Source organism: Delphinus delphis, chromosome 9 (genome assembly GCF_949987515.2).
Source record: "Delphinus delphis chromosome 9, mDelDel1.2, whole genome shotgun sequence".
Taxonomy (NCBI): Eukaryota; Metazoa; Chordata; class Mammalia; order Artiodactyla; family Delphinidae; genus Delphinus; species Delphinus delphis.
In genome coordinates this window covers 74,965,340-74,981,360 of record NC_082691.1, presented here as the reverse complement: position 1 = coordinate 74,981,360, position 16,021 = coordinate 74,965,340, and the positions used below count along the sequence as shown (strand labels likewise).

Here is a 16,021-nt window from a genome sequence, read left to right as displayed (position 1 = left end):
TTACTAAATTCTGCACCACGGCTCCAGCCCGCCTAATTCATGCCTTTGTAAGAGGAGTGAGAAAGGGAGTGAAAGTCACTTCAGCAAGGCTTACGTTTATGAAAAACACATGGGCTTTTAAAGCCAGCTAAATCTGAATTTGCATCTCAGTTCTACAGTTTTCAAGGAATGTGGTCTTGAAAGTTACTTAAATTCACAAGCCTCAGTTTCTGCATCTGCTAAAATGGAATAACTACCTCCTTGCAAAGACACTGTAAGGGTTATGGGTAATGTGCGCAATGTGCTTGGCACGTGGTAGGTCCTCAACAAACTGTAGCTGATAATAACAACAAGAACAGTGTTAATAAAAACAATAAAAAATTCTGCCAACAGCAGAGACCAGTGGAAGTATGATGGTGGTTAAGAGCACGGGCCAGGGGTCAGACCACCTCAGCTTTTATCCTGGCTTTCCTTTCCTCGTAGAATTCACATCTTATTGAAAAAAGACTGTTCTCAGTTTATCTCTGCTCTCATAACATAACATCTCCAGGGCTCTACTTGACATCTTACGCTCTTCACTTCAGCAAATTACTTAACTCTTCTCTGTACCAGTAACCACAGTTGTAAAATGGGGCTAATAATAGTATCTGCCTCATATGTTTGTGGTGAGAATAAATGAGTCCATCCACATAGAGCTTAGAACCACGTCTGACCCTGACACATTATAAGAACTCAATGCTAGCTGTTTTTTTAGTTATTGTGTGAAGGACACTCCAAAACCAACACCAACCACCTGGATAAAAACTGCCCACCCATAATGTTGTTTAACAAATTGAAACTAGAAGAGCATGAAAACTCCTGAGGCTGGCAAGACAGCATTTCAGACTAATGGCTAGAATAATATAAGATCAGAAGTTATCTCAAGGGAAAAAATCAAAACGAGACTGCAGTTTACAAGGAGGTGTGATCAGTTAACTGGTAATCCTACTAAGACTCCAGGGTTGCCAAAGGGCTTCACTGTAAAAGGACTTTGTAAATGTCACTTTTAAAAGTCAAAGCAAATAAAAAAGCGGAGAAGAATAAGAATGAGGCAAAGGGAATACAGGTTGCCTTCCTCCTTTCCTCCGAACATGTTGTGTTTTTTTCCCCCATGCTTTACCGTATTTCTAAATCCTTTTTGCAAAGGTCAGAAAAGCAGCACTAATCCCATTGTGTCACTTCCCAACATACTACTTAAAAACATTCAGCTACCTAGCAAATGTAATAAAGAAGGATGGCTGTACCCATAAAACATCCAAGAAACAGCTACCAAACCAGAGCATTCCAATTTGCAAAGATAACATATAATCCTGCTGCTTTGGGTGTGGCTCGATGGCGAGGGATGGTGAGGCTGGGATTCAAAGTGCTGTCTCCAGCATCTCATGGATTAGGATGATGACATCTGAACCAGGGTGAAGAACAGGGCACCCCCATTGCTGTCTGTACTCCAAGCCCTCTGAAGCACCCACTTTCTAACACAGGGGCAGAAAATGGGACAAGAACTGGGTCAAGGTCCTTTGGGTCTCCAGAAAAAGCAGCAGGGACGAACTTGAAAGAGCCCATTTTACGGTACGGGGTGAGAAAGAAGAGGCATGTGTTTAATAGTCTTGTGTGGTTGCAGCTCACTCCTCAAGCAACAGTAACTTCAGCAGCCACCTCATCATAGTTCTACTGTAAATGACACTGGCCCGAGCCAAGTCTGTACCAAAACACCCTCCAGAATTCAGCTGGGGTTAGGTCATCTGCAGTCTACTGACAACTGCTGAACTTAAAACCCCTAACGAGGCATCTCAGCAACAGTATGTGTCCTGCCACTAATGAGGCTCTTTTTCCATGAATAATGAGTAAGAACATCATCTCTGTTGCCAGGTACAAACATAAACAAAGCTCAACACAAGGGCCTTGGTATGGTGAGTTTGTCCATTTGCAACAAAGGAATTTTGCAAAGTGAGAGCCAAGTTTTAGTGGAGGGTGGGACAAGCTCTTGTAACGAATAATGTGGACATATGTTATCAGAATCTAATAAATCAGCTTTTGGTTGTTGTGGAACAGAGGCTGTGCAAAGGGATAGAGAGAGACAACAGAAAGCTCCAAATGAGTTCATTTCTTTATTTTACACTCAGTCTCGTAACACAAAGCTGATGATTTCTGTAATGAGCCAAAATCTTCATGAAAGGAGCCTCAGGAGATCTGAGATCCCAAAGGCTCTGTTGGTTAAATCTTTTCTTAAGCCTTGATGTATCAGGCTGAGGGCAGGTCGGCGCTGGGGATGAGAACACTGGAACCTTGCCATGACACTGATGGCTACGAGGCGGCATGTGGAAAAGTGCATGGCCACTTGAACCCATGTGCTGGGTTCTGCTGGTACTAAAAGGCCTGTAATGTATGAGCATTTTGCCTCTAAGGTAAAGTCTAAGCCTCTGGCTTAGACTCCCAAGGTCATCCCAACAGAGATTCCACATATAAACAGAGAACAAAAGTGAGCTGACATGAAGGCCAAACAGTCTTTATTTTGTTTACTATAAAGTGTGCCACAAATACTTTTGTCTCTTTCTAAAATCAGTTCCACATTAGGTAGCGTATATCTTGTTACACAGGGTGCTCATGTTTGCACAGGCCAAGTGATGCCATCACTGGCTGACGGGTTTTAGTTTCCATCAGTTTGAGCAAGAATTAACAATAAAATAAAACAAAAACAGTCTCATGATGCCTCAGTTCCTCCAACTGCGGGGGGTAACAACTCTAACCTATTTCAGAGATTCCTTATGAAGAACTGTAGGTCAAAAATAAGACTCAAATAGTATAGTTTGCCCTATATGTTTGATGACTATTTTGACCTGAATAATTATTTTTTTATTTTTATAAATTAATTTTATTTATTTATTATTTTTGGCTGTGTTGGGTCTTCGCTGCTGTGCGCGTACTTTCTCTAGTTGAGGCGAGCAGGGGCTACTCTTTGTTGCGGTGTGCGGACTTCTCGTTGCCGTGGCTTCTCTTGTTGCGGAGCACGGGCTCTAGGCGCGTGGGCTTCAGTAGTTGTGGCTCGCAGTCTTTAGAGCACAGGCTCAGTAGTTGTGGCGCACGGGCTTAGTGACTCCGCGGCATGTGGGATCTTCCCGGACCAGGGCTCAAACCTGTGTCCCCTGCATTGGCAGGTGGATTCTTAACCACTGCGCCACCAGGGAAGTCCCCCTGAATAATTCTTTAAATGCACTAAAGATGCTTACTTAAGAAAAAATATTTTATAAAGTAAACAATGATCATAAGTAATCACTCCCTAATACCCATTTTTATAAGCAAATATATTTATTTTCGGGAGACAGTTAATGAAATACGGCAGAATAGTATGAAATTCTGCAGAGATTCCAGAAGCTAAGTCATGGCAGGTAATTATGTAGAAAATTTTTGTACAATTGATCAAATAGTAAATTCACAGACAATGGCAATATGAGCAGAAGAGTTTTCAAATATCTAGGAGATGTCAGCTTATTTTTCTGGTTTATTAAGAAGAGGCAAAATGTTATTCTGTGCTCATGGGTGACCGCAAAGCCTCTCATATGAAGAAATGGGGCTTATTCTGCTAATGAGGAGAAGACCTGGGATGAAAGGGCCATGATCTTATCTTCAAATATTACTGAACTGTCACAAGGTTTGTAGCAAGAGCTACCAGCTGTTCTACTGCTTTGAAGGATCAACATAACCAACAGGTAGTGGTCACAGTCAGCCGATGAGGGGTCACAGCAGGAGCTCAAACAGTCAGTGCTGTTCCAAAAAGGTACATGCTACCTGCAGAGGTTCTGAGTGATTCCTGACCACGGAAGTCAGGTGGAAATTCTCTAAGAGGATAGTCATCAAAGTGCTGTGCTATAAAAATAATCCTTCTGATCTAATCATTGAAATACATCAAGAAGAGAGGAATACTCAAGTAGATAAAAGTACCCAAGGACTTACCATCATACTTTGCTAAGACCGCCTGAACATCAGCATATGCTTGTAGTTCCAGAAGGGCTTCTAAAAGGTTTTCATGGATGTTGAACATGCTCAGGAGAGGGAACTCCTTCATTAACTAGGAAAGAAGAAACCAAGGAATAATTAATATATGTTTCTTATCTTTTTTAAGTATAACTAATACTGAGTTATATTTATACACTATATATAAAAATATAATGTAATTTTTAGAAGTATACTTAATACTGAATGATAAACATTCATATCAATTATTATGTTGTAAAGCAATAAATGCTTAAATTTTTTCCTGCTATCTTGGAAAAATGGCAACTTTGAATTTGTGAGAAAGTAAGGTGGGAGAAATTCCAAAAGTGAGGAGTTTTTATGAACACTGAGGAACATGCTTAGAGGTAGTACTGAATAATGTTAAAATGCCTTAAAGGTCAAATCAAGTGAAGGTTGAAAACTATCTCATAGGTGTTAACGGTTAGCAGTTTTGGATGGAAGCCAGAGGGTAGAAGGAGAAACAAAAGGCACTACTCTTCTGAGCAGCCTGGTGACCAAGTTAAGGAGAAAAAGTAGGAAAATAACTAGAAGGTGATAAGTGTTGAGAAAATTTGTAGGTAGTGAGACAGGGAATGTTAGTAAAAGAAGAGGATGTTCAGGAGTTCCTGCCTGGTGGTCTCAACAAAACAGAAGTCAAGATTATTTTCTGAGACTGAGGGAACAGGTGGCAGGGAGGAAATAGGAAGACAGCAGTCGAAGTGTAGAACAATCAAGGACTGCAGAGGCCATCTTGGGGCCCTAACAGACCATGAATTTGCAGAGGTTATAATTGGCACTGTTGTCAAGTTTCAGCTAACAGTGCTCAGCAGCCCAGGTACAGTGGCAAAGATGTCAAATGATGAGGCTGAGCCTGGGAAGACTGAATTAGATTCAATGAGAAGTCAAGAAGAGAACTGGCTAGAATGGTGAAAGAATGATTAAAGGAACGGCCTCAGGTTCTCAACAGCATGGGGAGGAAGAGAGGTCCAAAGAGAGTTAAAAGATATGATAATGAATTTCACTGGAAAACAAAGAGAAAGAAGACAGGACCAAGAATTTCAGAGTAAAATCTTATCTTCAAGAAAAATAAATCTCACCTTAAGAAAAAGATAACCAGGGTCTTTATAAAGCAAAGACACACACACACACACACACACACGCACACACATGCCTATTTATATATATGTGTGTGTGTATGTATGTATTGATGTATACGTATATAACCTCTATTTAATCTCCTAAATGGATAACTGTTTTCTATTATAACACAATGACCTCTAAAAAAGTGATACCTTTTTTTTTTTTTTTTTTTGCAGTATGCAGGCCTCTCACTGTTGTGGCCTCTCCCATTGTGGAGCAAGGCTCCGGACGCGCAGGCTCAGCGGCCATGGCTCACGGGCCCAGCTGCTCCGCAGCATGTGGGATCTTCCCAGACCGGGGCACGAACCCGTGTCCCCTGCATCGGCAGGCGGACTCTCAACCACTGCACCACCAGGGAAGCCCCGATACCTCTTTTTTTGATGTCAAAATATTTAACGCAATTGTGCTGAGAGAAATAATACTCAAAAATAGGCTAATTTACTGTTAAGCAAGAAACCAGTGGATACATTGCATTGACTATCCACTTCTTCCAAGTTATAAAATCTTTGCCATATTGTTTTGTTTTTTTAAAGCCAAGAACATTTAGCATATCTCTAAAAATAAGTAATTTTCTGCCGCTCCAAAGCATCATATTACCAACGAATAACACCTATCAAAATGATTATGTCTTCAATAAGCCTGTCTGAACCCCCTAGAGACAGCCTGCAGTATTTTCATTGCTAGTAAAGTAAGTGAATAAGGCTGTATCACACATTGTTGATGTTCTGTAACCAATAAAAGTATTTCTTGTTCTGGTTCACTTTGATTCTGGCTGACATCACCTTTTGATTTTTTTTCCCTTTATAATTAGTGCTTGTTAGAATTAAATCTCTCTGTCATTCAGCATTTGGCAACACAATCAAGACATTCTCTAACCTGCAACATTTAAACATTTACCATTTTCAACCAATTCTTCAGGTAAAGGTCAAACTTCAAGGACACAAATCATATTCTATAATTTAAAAAGTGCAACTCCAAATATTAGTATGCTGAAGCTTAAAAACTGAGAGGGGGGTCTAATTAAAATCCAATGAGACTAAGAGCAAACATGGAGGTCTTGGCTTGTTTAAACAGAACTTGAAGTAAGATGCTAGGAGTCTGGGCAGCAATGCTTTTGCTGGAAGCTTGGACAGAGTATAACATGTCCAAAAAAATAATCACCAATAAAAGGATTTTAAACATGGCAAATAGCAAATGTTGGAGAGGTAATCGAAGTCATATGACAATTTGGAAATCTAGCTTTGCTTCTTGAATATAAACAAGAAGAAAAAGGGAACCTTCTGCTGTCCCATCTCACTCTAGCTCACACCTGGCCCTCTCCAGCCCTTCACAACAAACTCTCTTAGAAAAAAGCCATGAATGTTCTACTCCCGCAGCTCCCTTCAATCCTCACTGCAAGCTACAATCTGGCTTCCAGCCCCACAATTCCTCTGAATCTGTTCATTCCACATTTCCAGGTGACTTAAATTGCTCCTGTGGACGCCCTCCAGTCCTTTTTGTGCTTGACCTCTGCAACATTGGACAGTTTGATGACTTTTTCCTTGAAACTCTTGTGTCTCTTGGCTTCCTCAACACCATTCCCTTCTGGTTTTCTTCATACTTATCTACTAGCTCCTTCTCTAGTTTCCCCCTTGTCTGCTACTTAGGAGAAGGTTGTCTCCCTGGTTATGCCCCAAGTGCCCTTCACATAAACACCCTCATCTCTAGGGTACTTCTGTGTCCAGGGCCTCAATACCACCACCTTTGCGGGGATAGCTCCCACATCCTCACATCCTCACATCCTGCTCTGACCTCTCTCCTAAGCCATTACATCAATTTACAAACTATCTCCCTGACAGTTTTACCTGATCCATCTAATACTGGGCTCATAAATTTCTCCTCCCCACGCCAACCCTTCAAACCTGTTTCCCCCCCCACACTCCCCGTAGTACTTCCTATTTCGGAAAAGAACCATTAAGCCCCACTAACCTCTTCACCCTACCCACAATAGCCACCTTAGAGGTCCCTAAACCCCTGAATTCATATGTAAAAAATGCTTGTAGTTTTCATCAGGTTCGAAGAAAGCTCTGTCATGCAAACAAATACATAAACATAAAACAAGCAAACACTTTAAGAATCGTTATCATTTCCTCTTTTCTCTGACCTTGCTGCCAATAACTTAGTTTATGCCCTTACACTTGGCCTAAATTGCTCAAATAGCATCTTCCTCTGCTTACTTCTAGATCATCTTTTTCCAGCCCACCCTTCACATTACTGTCATAACGACTTTTCAAATAAACACACTTGAGTCCATCTCAAGCCTGCTTGAAAGGCAACCACTGACGTGGCTGGACTTATCCTAAGGAAAAATGCAGATGTGAATATAAATTTACAAACAAGATTGTCTTTCACGACATTATTTATAGTAGTGAAAAATGCAAGCAACTTAAAACTTTATCTATTATGAGGCATTTATGTAAAATAAGATAAAGTCATCTATTGGGCTATGATATACAGTCATTAGTAGCTAAATTCTCAAATAATTATTAATGGCATGGCCTTGGAAATGCAGACACATGACATTACATTAGAAAAAGTAAGATACAAACCAAATAACACAATAAGATCAAGCTTTTCTTCTGTATCTATGCATAGAAACATACTTGGTTAGAAACATACCAAAATGTTTACTAGTAGTTATTTCTGGTTAGTGAGATTAAAGGTGATTTTTATTTCTTCCTTCATATTTACCATAGGTTGTAATACTTTTAAAAGGAGTATGTGTACATTCTATAAACGGGGGCGGAAAAACTGTTTTTGAGAATATTGACTTCTCTGAGAACTATGAAACATTGATAAAGGAAATTGAAGATGATTTAAAGAAATGGAAAGCTATCCCATGCTCTTGGATTGAAAGAATTCATACTGTTAAAATGGGCATACTACCCAAAGCAATCTACAGTTTTAATGTGATCCATATCAAAGTACCCATGACATTCTTCACAGAACTAGAATAAATAATCCTAAAATTTATATGGAATCACAAAAGACCCGGAATTGCCAAAGCAATCCTAAGGAAAAAGAACAAAGCTGGAGTCATAACCCTCCCAGACTTCAGACAATACTACAAAGCTACAGTAATCAAAATACCATGGTACTGGCACAAAAACAGACATATTGATCAATGCAACAGAACAGAGAGCCCAGAAATAAACCCACACACCTATGATCAATTAATCTTTGACAAAGGAGGCAAGAATATACAATGGGGAAAAGAGAGTCTCTTCAGCAAGTGGTGCTGGGAAAGCTGGACAGCCACCTGTAAATCAATGAAGTTAGAACACACGCTCACACCATGTACAAAAATGAACTCAAAATGGCTTAAAGACTTGAATATAAGACATGATACCATAAAACTCCTAAAAGAGAACATAGGCAAAACCTCTGACATAAATTGTAGTAATATTTTCTTAGGTCAGTCTCCCAAGGGAATAGAAATAAAAGCAAAAATTTAAAAACGGGACCTAATTAAACTTAAAAGCTTTTGCACAGCAAAGGAAACCATCAAGAAAACAAAAAGACAACCTATGGAATGGGAGAAATATTTGCAAATGGTGCAACTGACAAGGGCTTAATTTCCAAAATATACAAACAGCTCATATAGCTCAATATCACAAAAACCCAAACAACCCAATTAAAAAACGGGCCAAAGACCTAAACAGACATTTCTCCAAAGAAAACATACAGATGGCCAACAGGCACATGAAAAAATGCTCAACACTGCTAATTATGAGAGAAATGCAAATCAAAACTACAGTAAGGTATCACCTCACACCACTCAGAATGGCCATCATCAAAAAGTCTACAAATAATAAATGCTGGAGAGGGTGTGGAGAAAAGGGAACCCTCCTACACTGTTGGTGAGAACATAAATTGGTGCAGCCACTATGGAGAACAGTATGGAGGTTCCTTCAAAAACTAAAAATAGGGTTACTGATATGATCCAGCAATCCCACTCCTGGGCATATATCTGGAAAAGATGAAAACTCGAATTCAAAAAAATACATGCACCCCAATGTTCACAGCAGCACTATTTACAATGGCCAAGACATGCAAGCAACTTAAGTGTCCATTGGCAAATGAGTGAATAAAGAAGATGTGGTATATAGGTAATGGAATATTACTCAGCCATAAAAAAAGAATGAAATAATATCATTTGCAGCAACATGGACAGACCTAGAGGTTATACTAAGTGAAGTAAGTCAAACAGAGAAAGACAAATGTCACATGATATCACTTACATGTGGAACCTAAAAAAAATGATAGAAATGAACTTATTTACAAAACAGACTCATAGTAAACAAACTCATGGTTACCAAAGGGGAAAAGGGGGAGTAGGGATAAATTAGGAGTTTGGGACTAACAGATACACACTACTATATATGAAAACGATAAACAACAAGGACCTACTGTATAGCACAGGGTACTATATTCAATATCTTGTAATAACCTATAATGGAAAAGAATCTGAAAAAGAATATATATATATGTATATATATAATATATATACATATATATGTATGTATCTGTATTAACTAAAATCACTTTGCTGTACACCTGAAACTAACACAATATTATAAATCAACTATACTTCAATAAAAAGGGAGAAAAAAGAACAAAAAAGAATATTGACTTCTCATCAAATTTAGGATATAAAGTCCTTAGCATGGCAAACACAGCCCCTCGTGACCAGTCCCTGTCTACTGGCCAGCCTCACTTCTAGCCATTTACTAGACACACACTACATCTCACCATAGAATGGCTTTCAGTTCTTTAAACAAGCCACATTCACTCATATTTCTACCTGTGTGCTCCCTCTCCCTGGGTGCTCTCCCTTCGGCCTCCTGGGTCAATCTGGCCAGGTCCTCAACTTCCAGGAACACTTACCTGCCCACCCCTGACTCCTGACCTCTTATCCTCCATCTGCCAGGTTAGGGACTCCTGCCCCAAACTCCCAGAGTCCTTGTCACAATGGTCTGCTGGTCCATCTTCCCCACGAGCCTGGGAAGAGTGTGAGAGCAGGAACTCTGTCTTATCACTAGGTTCTTGGTCACTGACTGACCCATCGTAAGTGCTCAACACATATTTGATGAATGGAAGGCTTTTTAAAGGCTTTTAACAGTACTCTTCCTTTGGGGTACAGTCATATGGGTGCTGCCACAGGCCTGCTTCAGGCCCTGGGGTCACATATCCCTCAACATGTTCCTCTACCATTTAAAATCTTCCAATGACTTTCAGTATCTGCACCTTAGAACAGGTATAGCTAGAACCCATAAGCTTTGACTCAATGTAAGGAAGAATTTTCTTATACTTAGAGCTGTCTGAAAATGAACAGATGGTGTACAAAGTCTCCATCAATGGAACTTCATAGAGAGAGAGGACGGTCACTGGACAGGGACGCTCAAGAAAAGACAGAGGACCTTTTAAATCCTCTAATTCCAAGGAAAAGCATCCCAGCTCCTAAGCATAACTTTCAGGCCCTCCCTCAGCTCAGTGCCAGATGCCTCTTGCCTGCCCCGCCCCCCGCCGCCGTCTTCTACAGATTAAACTCTAGCCTAGTCGGATCAGACTATTATACACCATCCCTGAAATTCTTTCTACAGTTCCTAGACACTGTGTTTTTGCTCAAACTGTTCTTACCACCTGGAATACCTTTTCGCTTCATTTACAAGGCAGCCTGTCAAAATCACCCCACCCTCCAAAGCCCAGATCAAATGCCACCTCCTAAAGTCACAGCATCATAGAAAGTGAGAGCCAGAAGAACTTGTGGAGATCATCCAAACACCCTCCTCAGTTTACAGACAGCTCCCTCCCACCCCCGCCCCACCAAACAACAATGAAGGCTGCAGATTTAAGTCATTCAGCCAAGTTAGTGCCAGGACTATGATTCAAATCAGTACTGATTCCAAATTTCAACACATCAGAACACTGTCTCTGGCCTGCCAAGTCTAGGAGAACTAAACCATTTTGCTTATGCTTCTCTGCTATAACACTTACCTATCTGCTTGGTATTGTGTTTGCATGAATATATGAAGACAGCTATATTACAGAGGAAAGGGCCCTCTACATTTGGAGTTATTCATGAGTTTAAATCTCACTTCTACCACTTACTACCTGTGTGACTTTGTACACATTACATAACCTCTCTGAGCCTTGGTTTTCGTATCTCCTGGGTCTCAGCCCATACAGCATTTTCCCAGACTCTCTCTACCACCTATCTGATGTCATCACTGCACTCACATCACCATTTTCCATTGCTTCTATCACGTTCTGAAATCGTCTTATTTATTTACTTATGTAGCTGAATATTAGATAATTTAAAAAGCAAAACAGTAAACAGAGTGACAGTAGGTAATACTATAATTTCACAGGTCAGCAAATTTTTTCTGTATAGAGCCAGAGAGCAAATGCTTTGGGCTTTGCGAGCCATATGGTCTCTGTTGTGACTACTCAATTTTGGCATTACAGCATGAAAGTGGCCATGGACAGTACATAAATGAATGAGTGAGGCTAGGTTCCAACAAAACTTAACTTATAAAAACAGGCAGGAGACCAGATTCGGCTGCAGGCCTTAAACTGCCAATCCCTGGCTAACTGGAATAAGTTTCAAAAAACAAAAGGTCTTCATAAAATGAGTTTTATAGTGATATTACATTTGAAAAACATAGCATCTCTCACACACACAGCTGGTTCAGCAGACTGTAGTAAAATGGAAAAAGGCCTACTCTACAACCCAATACTTCCTCTTCCAGCTCTGTTTCCTAGAGCCCGTTCATACATATTTCTGAGGATTCGCATACTGGGATATTCACACAGGATGAGGAACACCGCCATAAATAGCAGAATGGATAGATCAAATGAGGTTTACTCATGACAAAATGCTATTCAGCAGGCAAAAGGAAGGAGTTAAGCTTAATATGTCTTAATGTAGACAAACATCAAGCAGTTTTGAGTTCTCTAGAAATATTCTAGAGAAACAGGCTGGAGAATATAACATTTAATTAAATTTTTTAATGCACACAAAACAATCCTACATATTGTTTATGGGTATATTTTATGGAAATATATGAAAGCAAACTGAAAAAACAAAGTTGCTGGTACCGAAGGGGAGGTGAATGGTGTGAGTGGTAGTCACATGGGGTCTATAGCTTTATATTGTTTTATGATAAAAACCGTTAATTATTAATTTACTACTATTTAGTTTTATAATTAATTATGGGTAGTGAGGCTGTTTTTTCATATATTAAATTTTTACACATTTTTAAAGTTGCTTCCTCAAACATAGGAAGTTCATTAGATGTACTTCTCATTTGTAATTCCTCAAGTCATGAAGACTTTGATTTTTATCGTTTAGACTTTAATTTGTTTTCCTATTTTCTAATTGCCCTTTGAAGCAAAATTACTTCTTCCTGTTGGGGGTTTGACTCTGTAGCTCCTTAAAATATTTCTAGCAATGTCTGATTAGACAAGATTAGAGAATTTCCTCCAAAATTAATGTGAGTTAATAGATTTTAATATACTGCACTTGAATTTGATAATGATGACAAGATAATAATAGCTAATCTCAGATGAACCACGTCTTAGAGTCCCATCTTAGAGTCCCAATTTTCCTCCATTTGAGTTCCAGAGAGTAGGGCCGCTGACAGACGTGGTGTGAAGAGCTGTAAGAATTATTATCTTACCTTGAAGGATGCTTCAGCGTTAAACTTCCTCTAAGTCCCTCTCTCTCTAACCCTTATAGCTGGGATTGGGGTTGAGGCTGGAGATAGGGTTAAGGGTTAGGCTTAGCTGAGACCACCTAACAGGAAAACTCTTCTGTCATAAAATTCCTTCTTGCTTCCTCTCCAGAACCACAAAGATTCCCATGACATACTGTTTTCAAAATAAAAGAGAAGGCACCGCACATATCAGTGGGGCTGCTGGAAAGGGTTCAACATGGGGGAGGTGGTATACAAAAGTCAAGAGCACCACTGCCTTTGGAATCAGATAGATCGGGTTCCCATTCAGGGACGGTGGAGTTTCTTGGCACCAGGTGAGCTGATTTTTCTCATCTGCAAGATAAGGATAATACCTAGCTCACAGTGCACCCAGACACAATCCAGGGCTTGGTAAATGTCAGTCATTATCCTTGCATGTTAACACCAGATACACTGCATTTTCAAGGTGCTATTTGTTTCGCCGTGTGCGACTAAGTTTCCTTCAGGGGTTTAACTGCGCAGTATAACATATCCCAATTCATTTATTTATTTTGAAATAATGTACAAAAAATAGCGTGGTGACATAATTAGCCTTTCTACTAAGAAACTCGAATGAAGGCATATGATAAACTCAAAGGCCTGTTTTCTATAAGCGAAGTCATTCTAAATAAATCTTTAAAGTCCTATCTAGCATAGTTCTGTTTATTTATTGCCAGCTATCTTCTCTGCACTGGTAATTGCTTTCTCCTGGCAGTAAGAAATTTATATGCCCTGTTTTGCCCAAATATTACAGTTCACATACAATGAAAACACTAACTCTCCTATGATTCCTCTAATACCTAGGGGGAAGAACATGGGATGGGCCAAGGATAGAATTTCAGTTTCAATTTTACATCATCTGGCTATTGTCAGTTCAACTTTATTTCAATGGAAGAATTTGAGGCACTTCTGAGGTTAACATTTATGAGCTCAAATAGGAAAAAAAAGGAGAGTTAATTTACTGGATTTGAAATACTCTATGGACATAATTTAGAACTACAATCTGTATGCTTTTTCTCAGCTGACTTACAGGATGAAAACAACAGTTTAAACTTTTCAAGTTTGATTTGTATCTATTTAAACATTTTATTAGTTTAGCTATCCATGCATTGTTCTTTGAGTGAGAAAAGCAATGTGAAAATTCTTACATATTTTAAGGCAGAGGTAATTAAAAGAGATCCTCAGCCAGATTCCTACTGAGCTCAATGCAAGCTTGGCCTAATTAAAGTTTATAGAATTTGGCCTGTATTATATTCAAACAGCAGATACTATTTTCTTATAGTTGCAAGTTTGACATTATTTCATTACAGTTTCAAATAAAGGCATAAACAGAAAATAGAAAAGACACTCTGTATTGCATGCTTATTATTTTGTCATTGATTTTTACTGACACTAAGGGCCATGAAAGGAAAAACTGAATTGTTTACCAGTGTCCTCAGAGGGCTGTGAGAGTTCCAGTTACACAGACCACTCTAAAATGCAGTCCTGAGAGGCTTAAACATACATTAATAAGAAAACATCATTTTCAGATCTAATCTAAAGGAAAATATTAAGCTGCATCTATTGCAAAGTAACATGACCAATACATGATATGCATGGACAGTTAGTTAAATCACCAGTTAACTAGTTCTTCACTGAACTGAGCACATGATGTAAATACATTCATCACTGAGAACTGGAGAGGAAAGTAACAGTTGTCGGCATGACAGTGAGTCATCCAATGACAGCTTGGTACGACCCAAAAACTCAAAGGGCTGGAAGGTTACCTAAATAATTATCTTCTTTTCTTGTCAAAATTATGCTCAGTTCATTACAGAGAAGGAACTTTTCCTTAAAAATTTCTAGTGAATGAGATGAGCTTTGCATCTATACAGATCCTAACAAAAATATTTTCAGTATAAAACTTCCTCCTCCATTTGTTACTCAATCCGTTAAAGATAAAACAAGGACAGCCCTGATCATACCTTAGGAATCTTCAAAGATTCTCTCCTTCAACCTCTACCTTTCTCAGTGACATTTTTTTTTTTTTTACCTCGCTTTAAGACATCTAAGAACATTTCTTTCCAAAAGCAAGGATCAGATAGCACCCCTGTCTCATCTATGTTATTGTATATTTGTAAAATTTCCTTACTCTAAACTCTATGGTAAACTGCAGTTTCAAGAACTCTGAGGGTGAAGCTGGAGAAGAGGGCAGGGAAGCAGTCAGCCTCATCCTGTCTTGGGGAAAAGAATGATTTATAACGGTCCTCAAAACTGACAGGTAACACGTTGAGTCAAACATTTTCCTTATCATCTTAAACTGCTTCAAACAGGGCTGCGCCCTAGCCCTGAGTTCATGAACAAATCTGCACAATTTGATGCATATTTGAAATGGCTTGGAAGAAGGCCTGGTAACGGAAAACAGGACGATAAGCATCCTTCCCTCTGTGATGACATGGCATTGCTCTCCTGTTCCAGGAGTGGCCTCAAGGAGCAGCTAAACATACTGGCCAACAATTACTGTCAGAAAGGACTTTTTATGCCAAAACCACAATAACTGTGTTTGGCAGACACCCTTCCACATTCACATGGGTAATGGTAAATAACTCTACTCAGAAGATTAACTCATTTGGTTATCTAGGGCACAGTTATTAACAAATACTCGCCCTGGCAGGCATCTCACAACAGGGTCATGCTGAAAGTTTACAATTATGAAAGATTCTTTTATAGCAACAGGCAGAAGGTCAGTACTTCAACCTCTGACATTCATCCCCACACTGCTCTGTAATCACTCTGCCTTCCAGTGTTCTCTTTCCTCCCCAAGTCTTTCCACTGTATCCTCCTGAAACCTGAGTCCAGGATACACAAATTCCCCAACACATCCATAAGCTATTTACAGAACATGAGCCTGAGTTCACTGCTTCTGTAAATTCCCCCCACAAAACTTATGTGTACCAGCAGGATGTAGGGCTGGCTTCTCCTAGTTCCCCAAAGCACATCCAGACCATTACTGCTCAGCCCTGGGGTAGCAGTTTCTGGTCCTCTGAAGCTCACGCCATAATGCTCCAGTACCGGCCACCATCCTTTGATCGTGTTTTCTACCAGGTAACAGATCC

At 39.6% G+C, this 16,021-nt stretch overlaps 1 protein-coding gene across 4 annotated transcripts in view; it reads right to left on the bottom strand.

Moving 5' to 3' along the window:
- ST7 (suppression of tumorigenicity 7) overlaps positions 1–16,021 on the bottom strand; it is a 254,521-nt gene that overhangs the window by 51,136 nt on the left and 187,364 nt on the right. For all 4 annotated transcript variants that reach the window (XM_060019955.1, XM_060019957.1, XM_060019954.1 and 1 more), the window contains one exon: positions 3,970–4,084. In XM_060019955.1, coding sequence (XP_059875938.1) covers positions 3,970–4,084 — 115 coding nt within the window. The remainder of the gene's footprint in view (positions 1–3,969; positions 4,085–16,021) is intronic.